Raw genomic sequence first — 17,037 nt, forward strand, 5'->3', positions numbered from 1 at the left:
AGGGTCACACAGTACATATATACCCAACTCTTTTCCAAGCAAGCATTCTCTGAAGATGCCAGCCACAGATGCTGGCGAAACGTTAGGAAGAAACTCCTCTAGAACATGGCAACATAGCCTGAAAACGCCACAAAAAACCTGTATGTTGTCTGACAAAATGTAAATGTAAAAATGAATTTCTATGCACTTCTGTAGACTTAATTGCATCTAACCATTCATATTTCTATACTACAATTTGAAGTGCTACTTAACCACAGCAACGTAATTGTAGTATTCATACTGTAAAGACAGAATGTATAAACATACATTCTATAATACTGTATATACTCATGTATAGGTCTAGAAATTTTAGTCAAAAAATTGGCCCTAAAAAACTAGGTCAACTTAGCCATGGGTCAAAGTAAATACTGTAACTCTTATTAAAGAGAGAACCATTCCTTGGTGAACGGCAAGAGTGCAATCTGTCCTGGAAGTACTGACCTCCCTCTACTCTCTCTTTCATCCAGCCTTTAGTGTGAGCCAAAACAATTATGCCTCCCATAATTTTGTAGGTTCTTTGGTACTGTTTTCCTTGGGTTCCTCATTTAGATCCTTTGTTGCAAGTCTCTTAAGTTTTACCCTAGACTTATCCAAGGGTCATATCAAAAACCATAATTCTGCCCCCAAAATCTGCCCTCGACTTATACATGAGGTTGACTTATAGTCGAGTATATACGGTAATTTTACTTCTGCAAAAAATAATTCTTCAGATAGAACTGTATGAGCTTTCTAAATACACAGTGCAACTAATGTTCTCTACTAATTAATATTTTAATCTAGATGTATAAAGAGAAATATTGAAAAGCTAAGTAATGCAAAATGTATTTTTAGTTCCAGCATGTCATATGCCATTAATATGAGATTATCCCTGTCAAAATAAAGCTACTGGTTGGTCATAGAATCACAGAATAGAATTGGAAGAGATCGCAAGGGCCATCGAGTCCAACCCACTGCCATGCAGGAAATCCAAATCAAAGCATCCTGAATAACTGAAGCTTTTCAAAAAATCAAATCATAAATCAAAAACTAGGTTTGTGATCACTCTCATGAAATGCCCCGATATTGTGTCATACATACATAATGCCAGGAAAGCATGCTTCGAAGCCATCAAGACTAGCACTCTTCGAAGAATATCCTTGTTAATAATGTAGTTCTTTATATGGTATGTATGATGTTCTACACAGAAAGTTAGTAACTCTAATATCAAGGCCAACAGCTGGGCTGTTTGAAAATCATCTGAAAATAAAACAAATATATTTGCTGATGAACATTTTGGTTTTTGATACATAAAATATGTCTATTTTGTATTTGTCTTATTGTTTAATTCCTGCAAGAACTAAGCATATATAACAAGAATCCCAAATTGCACTACTTAATTTTCTTTGTTGATCATCAGATTCTTTCCTTCGGTTATCAAGTGCCTTCCATTCCTGCTATTGTGGCATTTAAACATTCCCCTCCTCACTGCTTGCTCTGACCATATTTGCTGAGAGTGCATGAGGGAACTATAAGGATAGGGCTATGCACATAAGTGCAGGGATGGTTCTTGGTAGACAGATAGTCTTTTAAGGAGGGAGCAGTCTGAGACCATATCCCAAGTATATCCCCAAGTGTATCCTTTTGCTTTTTTTCATATAAATAAATTACTGCCATTCACTATTATGAGTAAAGTACTGCAGCTTGGAACACTTATGTGGTGAAGATAAAACTTTCTCTCCATCTCTATGGTGCGCTACAGACCGTCCTTAAAGGACGGTCTGGTGGCGGCGCCATTTGTGCCGCTGGCAAGTCACAATGGCAAGAAAAAGAAGCCGCAAAAAGCGGTTTCTTTTTGCGACGTGCCAGTGATGCTGCAGTGCGCCATTGGCGCACTCACAACGTCACCTGGGTGCTGCAATGTGCGGACACTAGGCGTGTGAACAGGGCGCCGCCATTTTGTACATACTCCATACGTACTAGGGTTGCGGGCATCTAAAACAGGATAAAAGACTCCTCATGTCTTACCTTTACTAGGCTTTTCCTCTGTAGTATTGGCCAATAACGGTGCAGTAAGGACATGCATACAATGTTTGTAGAAGAACCCCAAGAATTCTGTCTTTTCTGTTTTCTTTAGAAAATAAATAAATGAATGAATGAATACAAAAAGCATACTCGCCTAAAAAATTTAACAACAAGAAAAAATATGTAATTATGGTCAAATGTCAACTTACATTGGCAGTAGCTAGCATATTTTCTGGATCCACCAAGGTACGCAAGAGACCCATCAGCTGGACTGCTCCTCCAAGTTCAGGATCTGTATCACAAATCATGTGTTCTATGATGAGGTTAATGAGTAAGATATCCTGGTTTAAAAAAATAAAATTAAAACATCAAAAAGGTTAGTCATAACAAAGATACAAGATGTGACATATTAAGAGATACAGTAACTGCAGAAAAAGGCCAAGGCCTGTTACAGACTGCCAAAATAAAGCTGCTTCGGGTCTCTTTGGAGGTATGCTGTTTAAATGATGCACGCATCCTAAGAATCTGGAAGCTGCACCAAAGCTGCACTCCAGTGCTTAGGAATGGAGTGTGGCTTTGGCGCGACCTCTGGACTCTTAGGACCCATGCATCATTTAAATAGCATACCTCCAAAGAGACCCGAAGCAGCTTTATTTTGGCAGTCTGTAACAGGCCCAAGATTTCTGTCATACCATTCCCTCATGCTGAAAGGCAAATGACTTAGGAAATTCCAAAAGACATGGGGACACTTTGTTCTTCAAGATGGATGCTTATCTAAAATACTGCAGGATTATGTCTTCTGATATACATGATATACTGTGAAGGCTAGCCAAAGACTTGAAAATAGGATCAAATGTATGTTTCAGGTTCCAGTGAACTGATCACTACACTGTTAGGAGTACTGAACTGACAGAATACTGCCTACATGTTTTAAAAAACACATCAGTTTTCTCTACAGCTTCTTCAAAAATCCGACCCAGTAAAAGCTTTATTAATGAAAAACAAAATACCACATCATCTACAAAAAAAAAAAAATAAGCATGTCATATTCTGCATATACAAATTAAATGTCAATTCCTGAAGTTACTTTATCAATTTTCAAGCAGTTTGGGGCTATTTTTCTCTAAATTCAACATGCAAAACGAGCTAACTGGCATGAAATAACTATGTGGCTCACTCCCAAGATACAGACCTAGTCAGAATTACTCCCATCTTATCCTGATAGCTTTAACCATATTTCTATAGAGCCCTATATTTAACAACATGCAGTGACTACCATGTAAGCTATATTTCAGAGGAAGGAACTGGCAAAACCAGTTGTGAGTACTTCTTCCCTAAGAAACCTTTATGGGGTCACCATAAGTTGACAGGTGACTTTTAGGCATACACATAGACATGGTTACTATACAGATAAGAAAGAATTATTTCCATGTCAGTGCACTCTGGGCAGTCAATTACCTACCAACTTAATCATTAAATGGGCTAGCATGAAGGAGAAAGAAGTAATCGGTCCTTTCTCAGTAAAAAATGCAGGACTATTTAAAATGCCTCAAACAGACAGCCCAAAAGGGCTGCCAATGGGATGATCCGGGGGGGGGGGGGATCTACATGATGCACGCCCCCAGATTGTGAAGAGGCTGCGAAGAGGTCATGCCAGGGCCGCCAAACAGACTGGCCGCAAAAGGAGTGGCCTGCTTACCACTTCTTTTCATGGCCCGTTCAGGACCATAGAAGTGGGTGCCCTTGGGACCACAGAATCTGGTTGCTGCAGTCTTACTGGCCCATCTGCTTCACCCCATAGTTTTTCTCATCCTATCTATGGAGAATGCTAGTAAGCTTCCAAATTAACTAAGAACTGAAAGACAGTATTAGCCAAGTGCTGATGAAAAAACAAAACCCTATTAGAATTAAAATGATTAGTGCCAAGGGAATGTAATACTGAACCATGGTAAAGGTTGACAAGGGAAATAGGGAGAAAGTGTGTGTTGAAAAGGTAAACGGACTATTCCTAAGGCTAGTTCCTGATCATGGAATTGAAAGAGCTGCAAAGGACTCCATGTTCCCTCTAATCCAGTGGCCTCCAAACTGTGCTGTTTAAGGGATTTTATAGCTCCCAGAATCCCAGACTATTTGACCAACATGGCTGAGGCTTCTGGAAGCTGAAGTCTGAAATTTCTTAAAGGGCGCAGTTTGGGGATCACTGGGTTGGTTTGGGAGCAAAATTATGGATTTTCATATGATCTGTGGATAAGTCAAGGATAAAACTTAGGAACATGAAACAAAAGATGCAAAGGATGAAGCAAAGGAAAATGATGCCAAAGAATTTACAAAATTCTGGCAGGCATAACTGTTTGTGCTCACCATAAAGGTTGGATGGATGAGGAGAGAACTACAGTAAATGGTAATAAAAATAATAAAATTTTATTTATATGCCGCCCTTCCTACGATCAGGGCAGCTCACAGCAGGTTAAAATACAATCAGATTAAAATACACAATACACAAATTAAAATACACAATAAATCAACCCAACAGCAAAAAGCCCCCATAGCCCAACCTCTTGGCCACGGAAGAGGAGGGAGGCCCACAGGATATTTATTCGGGGAATGCCTGTTGGAATAGGAAGGTTTTAAGATCCTTCCTAAATTGGGCCAGGGTCGTAGACGAGCGGAGCTCTGTGGACAGCGCATTCCAAAGGGCTGGGGCAGCTATGGAAAACGTCTTCCGAGTAGTGGAGACTAACCTAGCCCCAGGCACCTTCAGTAGCTGCTGCCCAGACGTTCTGAGGGTGCGAGGCGGAATGTACGGGGAGAGGCGGTCCTTTAGGTATCCTGGGCCCAAGCCATTTAGGGCTTTATAGGTGATTACCAACACCTTATATTGAGCTCGGAAGCGAATGGTGGCTGTGAGATATGTGTGTGTGTGTGTGAGGGGGAGCAAGCAGAGACGGGAGGAGGTCAAAAACACAACATGGCTGTGACTCTGTGTTTGTTTGTATATTGTATATGTATGTATTTGTTAGTGTTTAATAAACTTTAAAAAAACACACACAACATGGCAAATACCAGTAAGATGTAAAGGCAAGGTACAGCATTAATTCTTATTGAAAAAGGGACCATTCCCTTCTCTGAGTAGAGTGGTAAAAGGTGAGACATTAATCTATCCTGGGAGTACCTAAAAGAGGAACTGATCCTCTCTACTCTCTTGGCACTCCTTTCAGGGGAAACACCAAAGAACTGTCACCCTCATCAGTGTTTCTGGCATTCCAAAAGGCCAGAAGCAGCACTACGGCATAAAGGAGGTCAAGTGCTTCTTCTGGATTCCCTCTCATCTTTCGCAACCTGATTCAGAGAAGGAGGCAGTTCATTTTGATAAGAGTTAAGGTACAGTACTTACACTGATCTGTGGATAAACCAACCCAAGGTTTTTTGGGTCATTTTTTAAAACTAAATTTCTAGACTTTATACATGAGTATATACATTGGTACCTTTACATCTGGTGATCTAGATAAAATCATGGGTTATGTAAAGAGCTGGTAGCCCCTGATAGTATAAGAAAGCAAGTCTCTCAGCTTTTAATTAAAAACACAATTTTGTCAAAAAAAATTCTATTACTTTTTTTTACAAAAATTAAGGGCCACCTACTTACATCATCATTCTGTTGAGCTTCTTGCATGACAAATTCTCGTACCATAGATGGATTATATTCAACCAAATAGGAGAATATATCAGTAGCTGCACTTCGCACTTGTGCGTCATCCATACCCTGCAGTTAAACAAAAAACAACAATGTAACTATAGTGGGAAAACATAATTTAAAGCAGTGGTCCCAAACTGTGCTCTTTAAGGGATTTTGGACTTCAGCTCCCAGAATCTCAGACTATTGGCTGAGGCTTCTGGGAGATGAAGTCCAAAATTTCTTAAAGGGCACAATTTGGGGACCATTTATCTAAAGCACACATGTTATTGTTAGCTCACCTTGAAGCTTCAGTGAAGTACAACTTTTCTTTTTTGTTTGAAACAAAAAGGCATTTTGAATATTTGAATTCCCCACCTACCTCAACACCATTTATTTATTTATTTGTCCATCCATCCATCCATGTTTTGACACTATCCTCTTATCATCCCTTGCCTGGACTATGCTAAGGATCAATATTAAAAAAACACACACATATGTTTTGTAGCCAAAGCACTATTCCAAAATGATATATGAAGAGTTTTAAATATCTAAATATCAAACTATGGTGGAGCTGTAGAGAACTGAAAAGAAAGACAAAAAATCTTATAGACTATAAACTTTGGAAACTTACTAGGATGACTTCTAGTGCTGGAAGGATGCCCATATTAGATAATGTTTTGAAAAAAGCATCTCTGTTTTGAGGCTGTAATGTTTGAGAAAATGCACAGAACTCTTTAAGGAAGTTTACCTGAAATACAAAATATAAGACTGTATTATCAATGTACAGAATCTCAGAGCTGCTTTCTAAACACATTTTAAAATATCCTTACCAATTCTTGCCTCTTCTCCTCATCCGTAGCTTCATCTGTAAGTTGTGCAAATAGGTCTGTCAAAAATTTTTCATCTTCCTATAGAAAAAATTAATATCATAAAAATTAAAGTAAAGGCATATATTATATTTTCCAAGCATACAAACATCAGTTACATATTCAGCAATTATAAAATCCTATAGAAACAAAAATATACAACACTGGCATGCACTATATTTAACAAAGATATGAAGTATATCTTTTCTTACTTTCAGACATAAACTCAAGCTTTGGTGGCAGAGATCTCAGGCATACTAAGCAGCACTGCACTTACCTATTTGCTTGGTCAATGGCCAAAACCAAAATCCCACATAATTTAGCAGAAATTTAATTTTTTAAACTTTTCCAGATGTTTCTCATATAAAACCACATTTTCTCTAGCTGATCCTTGAAATCATCACTGTATGAGCTCAAGCCTATCTATACTGAATTAAAATCAAGTCAAAGACAGGGAAAAATGGTTTCATGTGTTTCGTTATTTCTTGTCATACACAATAGTTTTGCTACCAGTCACGCTGTGTAATAAATCTTATGGCCTATACAGATAACCACAGACCTATGTAGAAAGAGGAGAAATTGACCTTTGTGTTCACATAATGGATGTAACATTGGAACTATGTATTTTGGGTTACATACATTGACTTTCAATGTTCCTAAGCACAATTCTAATTTTAGAATTTGAACTTTGAACAGACAAAGTAGACCCAAGGAGTAAAATTAAATTCCCTGACACACATCTATTGAGGCAACTTCAGATACTTCTGAAAAAGGCATCAGCACTGTTTAACTTACTCTACCATATAAAGTGTGGGGCATACTATCTGAAGAAAAGCACAAAAATTAACTTGTTCTTTCCACACAAGAACACAAATTAGGCAGTCAATGAATGCTTTAGTTGCCCAATCCTGAACCTGTGATACAGAAGTATATATGCAATATTCAGTGGTATAAATGGAGTATGATGTCTAGTGCTGGAAGAACGCCCATATTAAACAATTTGGGGAGAGGATGACGACGACAGGGAAGCATCCTTGTAGTGAGGTTACAATCGTTGACAAAATGTTCTTTAAGGAAGTCTATATGAAGACTGTATTTACCAAGAGACAAAATGCAGCAACTGTTTAATGAAGCAATTTTTTATGAATGAAAATGCCTTTTCTCCTCCTCTGCAGCTTTATGTGTAGCTTCCTCTATGTAGGAAAACTAAGCAATACACATTACATGGTTTGTTCTCTTCAAATAAAAAAACTCAGGTTTAATGAGAATAATTCATTTTTCTTCAAATTCCCCGTTTCCTCTTATAATGTCCACATTTCTCAAGATGCCATATTTCTATCCACCTTATTATATCAAATCATCCACGCTACTTTGATAGCAGTAGTGTCAGAACATTAAAACAATACTGGACACAAAACTTAGTAGAAATATTTGAGATAAACATTATTTCAAGTCTTAAAAAGCCACTTTTTACAGCACTGTCCCTCCCTAAACAACATCCATAAATGGTGAGAAACATAATGTACTGGATATTAGCCTTCACATTGTGACAGTCTAATGTTTGCTTCTTTAGGAAGGGTCACACTACTCATTCTTTTATGGAAAGCAAGGACACTGTCTACTACCAAGGAGGTATTTAGCAAAGCCAGTTTTTCAAATGTATCCTAGCCTGAAGTCCAGAGCATTTGTGGGTCAAACATCCTCCCTAAGGTTACCAAGGAATTAAAATTATTATTTTTACTTGCTATAGAGTCAAACAATGGCAATAGGACTTTTAAGGCAGATTTAGGAGCTAGTTTAAGACAGCTGTCTATATCATAACAACATCTACCATGTATTGTTAGTTCTTCAAATACCCAATATTTAATACTCTCCCTCTTTTCTTCACTACAAATTAACACAGCTTAGGTATTTACAGGATAGGATATAAAAATCTCTCAGTGTAAAATAGCTAGCTGTATCTACTGGCGCTTGCTCCCAGGGCCTACCTACATAAAATGTGTCCTTTACTACCGCCTTCCCATACCAGCTGCATCACTGCATACTAGGCCATGGAAGCTGTAATCAGGGAAGTGTCATAACATTCCCTTACAATCTTTTATTCCTTTTTGAGCTGGCAGACAGGAGCTAGCAATCCACTGAAACAGTATATCATAGCAAATATGGAGGAGAAAGAGTGCCATTCTGACTCATTCCTTCTCCCTAGCCCCTTCCCCCTACCTGGTCAATATAAGAGGGCTGGTAGGAACTGTGTCTATTAGAGCATGGGTGCCCTCCAGATGTAACTGCCAACTTTCATCACCACTGGCTAGAGCTGCTGGAACTTGCAGACCAACAACACAGAAGAGCTGCCAAATTCCCCACCTCTGTGTTAGGCTGTCACTATATTATGGACCAGTGAGCACAAATACTTCAGCATAACCTCCTCTGAGAATACAAGAGGGTGGGTGACAAATGGGTTGTGTCCATAAAACATATTTGAATTAAAGGAAATCTTTTCTTGGAAATATGCTTAAACAAATGTTTCCAAGCAAGTACTTACAGAATCACACCACTAGATAAAGAAAAGCATTGTATGTTTCATTGCTTTGTTCTGTACTTTCACAGTATCAGAAACTGTACAGGATCAGGTCAGCTAGAACAGTGGTTCTCAAACTTTGGTCCTCCAGATATTTTGAACTTCTGCTCTCAGAAGCCCCAGTCAGCTTGAGCAACAGTCAGGAATTCTGGGAGCTGCAGTCCAAAACGTATGAATGACCAAATTTTGGGAATTGCTGATCTACAATGTCATGGCAATGTTAAACTGTGGTTTAAGCAATGGTAAAACCATCACTGAACAAAGAGTATTTGCCAGGTGATATATTCCCAATTTTCCACACCAATGACCTTCTCTAACTGTATGTCAAGGGGTGACTGAACACACAGAGAATTTTGCATGGTACTTGACAAAATGTTGTTGGAAAATTACATAAATCTCAGCTTTCAAAACAAAAGGAAACAATTTCATATGTTGTGTGGTTACTTAGTTTGGGAAAAACGCAAGACTATTGAAAGCCTTGAATAATTCATGAATTAAAATTCTACTTTTTGTCTAATATCTAGCCCTCATCCATGATGTCCTTTCCCCACATCATATTGCTTTTTGCCAAGCCACAAACCTTTAAAAAACAGCCTAAATGTAGATTAGAAACTGTCTGTCTTAAGCTCTGTTGAGCATAATGCAGTGACAATATAATTATCAGCACATTGTTTGATTTTTCTTGGTACAGTAAGAATTCTTGTCCTTATGTCCATACTTTCTACATATTTTATTAAGAAAAGCTAAAAGGTCATTGATAATTATACCACTCTAAAACAAAAACTGCACCTTTTAATCTCCCTGGACTTTCCAGTTCTCAGCATCTAGCAAAATAATAATAATAATAATAATAAAAAATAAAAAAAATAAAAAAAAGTGCAATTGTGCCCCATTCACAATGTTTGTGACTTTCATTGTTAATTTTCAGAATTTTTTTTGCATAAATGTTTAGTGTAAATCATATAATTTAGCCATTTACTACTTACACTGCTTTCATGCTGTTTTGAAAAGTAGGGTATAGTTTAATTAACTGACAAGAATAGATTTTTAGAAGACATATATCCAGAATTAAAATGACATGACCCAATTCAGTGCAATTACAAAAATATGGGAAGGTATGTGAAAAAAAATATAGCATGCATATAACAGCGTTCATGTTTGGAGCAAGACCAATGCTGGAAATGAATGAAGTAACTTGAGATTTGGAAGATATCTTTTGTGGGAATACTTTGTACATCTTAAAAGGGATCCAAAAAAGCTACAACCCTTTGACTTGTGTCATTTAAAACAAGCTAGGATTATGGGAATTTAATGAAATGAGGCAGGATGGAATCATAGTAACAGTGACATTGAACTAGGCTGCCTTGGGATCCCCATTAACGCACAGCACACACACCCAATTTTCAGCCAAAGCAAATCTTTTCAGGTAAAAACTCTCAACTCAATTTGCAATACTTAACTAAATAACACTGATTTAGGGGCACCCTAAAACAGAAAAAATACCCCTAAACCAACCAGAATCTCACTTCTGGTCACCCAAAATGGTGGCTGCAACAGAGCAGTGCAGCTCTCTAGCAAAGGACAATATGGTAAAGGGCAGGCCTCTGAGCTGCAGTGCTCCCATTGCTGCTGTAAAAGGAAGGCCATAAGTCAAAAATGTACAGTATGGAAGCACTTATGATAAATAAGAAATATTTGGAACCTCTGTTTGAAGTGACAGTAATTTGTGAGCCAGCATCCTAAATTCTACACCTTCCAGGTCTGTGAAATGTTCTATTATGTTTAACAGTAAAGCTAAAAACAAGGAAACAACATTTAATCTGTATAACATTCCACATCAAAGAAAAAAAAACACCTTACCTGTAACATACCAACTATTTCTACTTTATTAAAAAAGATGAATGAATGAAGCGTTGATAACATGTTTTCCTCAAATACCGAAGGAGTAGGTAGAACCATATCTTGAATATACTGTACTCTATATGTCTGGTGTATTTTTTGTTTCAGCTCTGGGTCAGATATTGGAATAACCTCTTTAAATGTTGCAGTTTTTGTCAGAAATTCCCTGTGTTTCCGTGACTGCGATAAAGATGGATCATATTCTAGGCATCCAATTACATCCATTATACATTCTTCTGAAAACATGACTTCAAAAAGTGCAGTTCTATTCAAAAGGAAGATTCCCTTAATAATTTCATACAAATGGTGCAGTCCTTCAGTGTTCTCCAAATCCTCACATACATGAAAAATTTCTAAGAGCTTTTTAATATAGCCCTCATTTTCCAGTGCTAAAGCAAGTTTTTCACGCCGCAACGGTGAAGGTAATGAAGATGCCACAAGTTCTGCAATTTCTTCTAATCGACTTAATTCACAAGATGGCAACTCCAAACCTGGGGATGACATATCATCAAAGCGTTCCTCCTCAGATTCATCCACCAGATCCTGAGTAATGTCCACTGAAGGGTCTTTTCCTTGGACCTATTAAGTGAGAAAAAACTGAAAGGTTCATCTTCAGGTGTAACTGTCAAATATCTAGCATTATACATAGATTTTCAGCAATTAAAGGGGAAAAAATCTAAGATCTTTTTTCAGTTTAAATCACAACAAAAAAGCAGTTTTACCAATTAGGGAAAATAGGCAAGACCAGAAACCGAGCCTCTCTCTTAAACAATCAAGTATTGAAAAATCTGAAAAAATGATCAGCAGGGGATTTCATTAATAGACATAGTATAACAGTTAAGTGTTTCAAAGTAAGAAGCATCCCAGCTATCTTTAGACATGTTTTGCCTAAACTAACATTCAAAATCAGCCTTTGGCTCTCAAACACCTGATTTAGCCATCAACATGATCAACAGAAAACACTGTCATTAAAAGAAAACTTCTGTACATGCACTACATCTTTCTATATTCCAAGTACTGTAGATATACATGATATACCTAGCACATTTATTAATGAGGTTTTCTCTGTTAAATAACCTGTATGTATTAATGTTTTATAACTCTGAGTATTTTAATTTTTGTAAGCCACTCTGCAGCACCATCTAAGAAAAGGTGATACATAAATATTTTAAACAGCAAAAGATTCATCGTGAACATCTGCCTAGCAGTCTATGGACTGATCAGGCATCCCATTACAAACTGAGCTAAGCTATTTTGCTAAGACACAGCCTATAATTCATAGGTGCAGGAAGTGAAAAACACAAAAATGGTGTATATTTTTGCTATTATGATATTGCTATGCTCTTCATCACTCCAAATTATCTTACTGCCCAGTGATGTAAAACAATGGATTAATATTTGTCCATACACTTTTAGAGGTTGTTCTGTTTAGTTGGTATAATTACATTTTTATAATTTCTTTAAATTGTCAAGATGCACTATAAAACATTATTTTCTACCAAAAAATACCTTGAAATTTGAGGGAAGTGAAGATATCCATTTGACATTGCAACTACCATGAACTGTGCTTATATATTAAAAACTTACCTGACATATTTTTTCCCATATTTCATCACATCCAGCTTTTTCTTGAAAGCTAAGTGCCAGGTCATAGTTCTCTGCTTCAGACCACACAATCAGTGTGTCCTTGAAAGGTTAAAAGTCAAGTTTAGTTTAGCTATATTTAACATTTTAGAATACATTCTCAATATTAATTACCTGACTGGAAAAGCAGTGTTTATTACCTATGACATAACAAAACCAGCATAATCTAAGAAGTCTTATACTGAGTGTTTATTTGCATGAACATCACAGCTACAACATCCATACAACAACCGCCTTTAGTGTAAGTGTACAAATGCCATTGACCAGACTACGGCTGGAATATTGCTGGTCACACCTAGAAAAGACCCACTGAATCAACTGTTGAATGGTGAGTTTACACACAAGCAAACCCCATTGATTCAATGGGATGCTCTACCTGGAATTAACAGGACTCAGAACTACAACTCCTATATTTAAAAAGCCAATTTTTTTTTTAAAAAAACATAAGTATTGGGTTTTTGCATTTGCTAGAATTACTTTGTTTTACGATATGCTTCATATGAAATAATGCATTATTTAGGTAAAATAGTTACGAATCTATTGCATATACATTTTGACAACAGACAAGATTTTCATAAATGAAGTATTGTTTCCTATTCCTATTCCTCCCTCCATAACTGTCATCTTTCGGCCTGTGAGGGAGTGAATAGGCTGGCCCAGCTCCATCAGGGCTAGCCTGAAGATAGAACACCCTGACATCTTCTGGCCTATGAGGGAGAGAATAGGCTGGCCCAGCTCCATCAGGGCTAGCCTGAAGAAGAAGAGTCCTCCCTCCGGTCCATCTGCCTTGGTCCAGGCCTCAGAAGGAGAGAAGAATGCTGGACCTGATCCCCTCCCCCCTCACCATTCCCTTCTCCTTTTGTGTTGTGTCTTTTAGATTGTAAGCCTGAGGGCAGGGAACCATCTATTATCCCCTCTGTTGTAAGCTGCCCGGATTCCCAGTGATTGGGCGGCATATAAATAAATCCTATTATTGTTGTTGTTGTTGTTGTTGTTTGCACATCAACAAACATCCTACTGTCATCTTATTTCAGTCTTTCTTCAAAAGACCCACCTTGTGCTTCTAGATCTTTATAGAGCTTTATATTTGTGCATCTACCACATGCAATATTCCAAATGTTAGAATTGCCTGGAGCTTCCGAAAGATGGGTATGAAAGGGAAATTAAAGGTTCTTGAAATGGTTGTTATGTCTTAAAAGTAATTTCCAACCTATGTGGATCTACTATCATGGGGTATTCTGACAAGATTTGTATAGTGTGGGTTTGCCATTGCCTTCGTCCAAGGCTGAGAGTGTGTGATGTGCCCAAGGTCTCCCAGTGGGCTTCCAAGGCAAAGTGAGGATTTGAACCCTGGTCTCCTTAAGTCTTAGACCAACACTCAGATCACTACACCACAATGGCTCCTTGAAAATGTACTTTGACATAAAGAATAGAAGGCCAAGGGAAGCACAGAAGACAAAGACCAGACATTTTGTCCTTGTGACAAGAAACTATAGTCTCCAACTTCAAGAGAAAGGCGAGGGGGACAGTGTGTGATTGAGGGAATGGGGGAATGGCTGAAAATCATGCCTCAAGTCACCCCTATTCCAATAACATCTTCTACCATGAGAATGAAACTTAATGGAATCTACCTATAAACTTGATTGGATGAGTTTCTTGAGAATATCGTTAAAATGTCACTGTTACTATTTACAATGCAATATATCTAGTTCACCAGGCTAGTGTACAGATGACTGAGATTCAGCTTTAAAACTTCATAAATCAAAAACTTCTATGGTAACAGTTAAATTTGGTTACCCATGCGAACAATCCCCATGTTATTGTTACTGGGTTACTAGTGAAGCATAAAGAGAAAATATTTCCTGGGTAATAGTAGCAATTCACAACCCAGACAGCAACCACCCAAGTAGCATCAGCCAGAATGCACCTTGAAATTTTCAGGCCTGCTAAGACCAGATATCTTCTATTTTCCACGAAAATCTTACATACATGAATATATATTAAGAGCTGTGCGACAGTGGAACACACTCCCTCAGAGTGTGGTGGAGTCTCCTTCTTTGGAGGGTTTTAAACAGAGGCTGGATGGCCATCTGTTGGGGGAGCTTTGATTGTGAGTTCCTGCATGGCAGGAGGTTGGACTGGATGTCCCTTGTGGTCTCTTCCAACTCTATGATTCTATGATGATGAAACTATAACATTATAGTGAAAACATGGTTGACTAGACTTTTACCTGTTGCTTCTGGTATGCAGTATTTGGATTGATTTTAGACTCCAGAAGAAGAGAACCTGAAAAGAAGAAAAGTGTATTTTCTCACCAGAAATAAAAAAATGATAATTTATGTACATTATACAAATAAAATAGCTATAGACACAACCATAATATTAAGAATAAGCATTTAAAGAACAATTCAGAAATTAGTTTTCTGTGGGTTTTTCGGGCTATATGTGGCCATGTTCTGGAAGAGTTTATTCCTGACATTTCGCCAGCATCTGTGGCTGGCATCTTCAGAGAATGCTGGCATGGAAATGAGTGGAGTATATATATGTGTGACCCTTGGTTGAGAGGAAGTGACTTACATGTTAATATATGTTGGTCTACTGTTGAACGGCAAGGCTTCAGGGTAGGAAGGATATGTGAAGAGGATTTGTGTCTATTAAATTAATGATCCATTATCTGCTGGGAAACTTTTGGGCTAACTTTTCCTTGTTAGACAAAGGCAATATGCTTATGTGGCTTAAATCTGTTTTTCAGACTGGTGCTACATATATTGCTTTCATCTAACAAGGAAAAGAGAGACCTGAGCAACTAGCAAAAAGAGATGATTAGGTTAAGCCAATTCCACAGACAAGTTGGAGGGGATTTTTTTTAAAATGATTTACATTCTGTAATAATAATGAGGCATTCAGACGTATAGAGAAGGTTGAAGTCACCGAATAAATGAAGAGGTAAATTTAGAACTTTTCAAAGTAATCTGTTCAACAAACCTCAACTAGCACAAGTGGAGTTAATACAGAAAATGTCATTAAGTTAGCAGGTTAAATAATTAACAGTATTCACAGAGACAGTGTGTTTAGTTATAGCTGTTGCCTTAGTACACAAAGATAAAAGAGGTTCACTGAAATTGATTTAAGGACATGGAAAGATTTTCACTACAGATAAAAACAAATTTAGATTAGAGGTGCCATTATTTCCATTTAATGCAAAAACAGTGAACCAAATTGTTCCTGAAGTAGCCTAGAAATATACCACTTTCTGCAATCAGAGACACTCCATAAGTAATCTGTGAAAGTAAACTTAAAAGTATGAGATTGCGGAAGTATTGGCAACAATCTTTGCGGGGGGATCCTATACCCACGTATCTGGGAACAAGCTCCACTGAATTCAGCAGAAATTCTTTCTAAGGAGATATGTGTAAGATTGCACTATAAATAATTATAAAAGGACAGAACAAAGAAAACAATAGAAAGATATGCTTTTGCTTGATACCAGTTTTATCATTCAGCCCAACCATCTATTCCTGCTTCTGGCAGAATGTGATAGTTCTGCTTTTCACCCAAGAACTGAACTGCTCACATAAATAGGCCATTTCTTTCTCTGGGTTAAACAGCTGGATTTTTTTGTTTTGTTTACATTATCTACTGCAGGAGAAGGAATCACACAGTTCTCCAGATATCTGACTGAAATTTCTAGCAGCCCTGGTCAGGAAAGCTGAGAGGGCTATATATCCACTCGGCAGTGAGCAAGGAAGAATGAGTTCCTTCACATGAAAGCATCCTTGTCCCCCAAATCAGTCCATCTCCTGCCCTGAAGAGCATCACCATACTGAGCCTACACCTTGACATACCTAAAAGAGAATCAACAATCTGTTCCTTGACACTACTGCTAACTATCAGACATAATAGCCTGAACTGAAAGGATAAACTTCTATGGATTTGGAAGTGTCAGAAAGGCTACAAAATATACTGTATATACTCATGTATAAGTCTAGAAATTTTGGTCAAAAAATTGACCCCCAAAACCTGGGTTGACTTATCCATGGGTCAATGTAAATACTGTACTTTAACACTTATTTAAAAAGGAAACCATCCCCTGGTGTCATGGAAGCACTGAGCCCTCTCTATTCTCTCAACCATCTAGCGCAGGGGTAGGCAACCTGCGGCCCGTGGGCCGGATGCGGCCCGCGAGGCCTTGGGATCGGCCCCAGCCCGGTCCTGCCGCCGATTGCCGCCGGGGCCTTTGGGGGGCAATTGTCTATAGAAGCCTCAGAAACATGCATTTATATTAACATTTTTTAAAAAATCTGCAAATTTTTTCACGTGTCCTCCATTTTTTT

The 17,037-nt window shown here is 37.9% G+C and overlaps 1 protein-coding gene across 1 annotated transcript in view; it reads right to left on the reverse strand.

Moving 5' to 3' along the window:
• PPP4R3A (protein phosphatase 4 regulatory subunit 3A) overlaps window positions 1–17,037 on the reverse strand; it is a 31,542-nt gene that overhangs the window by 10,480 nt on the left and 4,025 nt on the right. The window contains exons 2-10 of the mRNA XM_042438675.1: window positions 14,934–14,989; window positions 12,647–12,745; window positions 11,021–11,638; window positions 6,547–6,624; window positions 6,348–6,464; window positions 5,687–5,803; window positions 2,250–2,381; window positions 2,044–2,146; window positions 1,117–1,275 (exon numbers count right to left, since the gene is read on the reverse strand). Coding sequence (XP_042294609.1) covers window positions 1,117–1,275; window positions 2,044–2,146; window positions 2,250–2,381; window positions 5,687–5,803; window positions 6,348–6,464; window positions 6,547–6,624; window positions 11,021–11,638; window positions 12,647–12,745; window positions 14,934–14,989 — 1,479 coding nt within the window. The remainder of the gene's footprint in view (window positions 1–1,116; window positions 1,276–2,043; window positions 2,147–2,249; window positions 2,382–5,686; window positions 5,804–6,347; window positions 6,465–6,546; window positions 6,625–11,020; window positions 11,639–12,646; window positions 12,746–14,933; window positions 14,990–17,037) is intronic.

This window comes from Sceloporus undulatus, chromosome 1, assembly GCF_019175285.1.
Source record: "Sceloporus undulatus isolate JIND9_A2432 ecotype Alabama chromosome 1, SceUnd_v1.1, whole genome shotgun sequence".
Lineage (NCBI taxonomy): Eukaryota > Metazoa > Chordata > Lepidosauria > Squamata > Phrynosomatidae > Sceloporus > Sceloporus undulatus.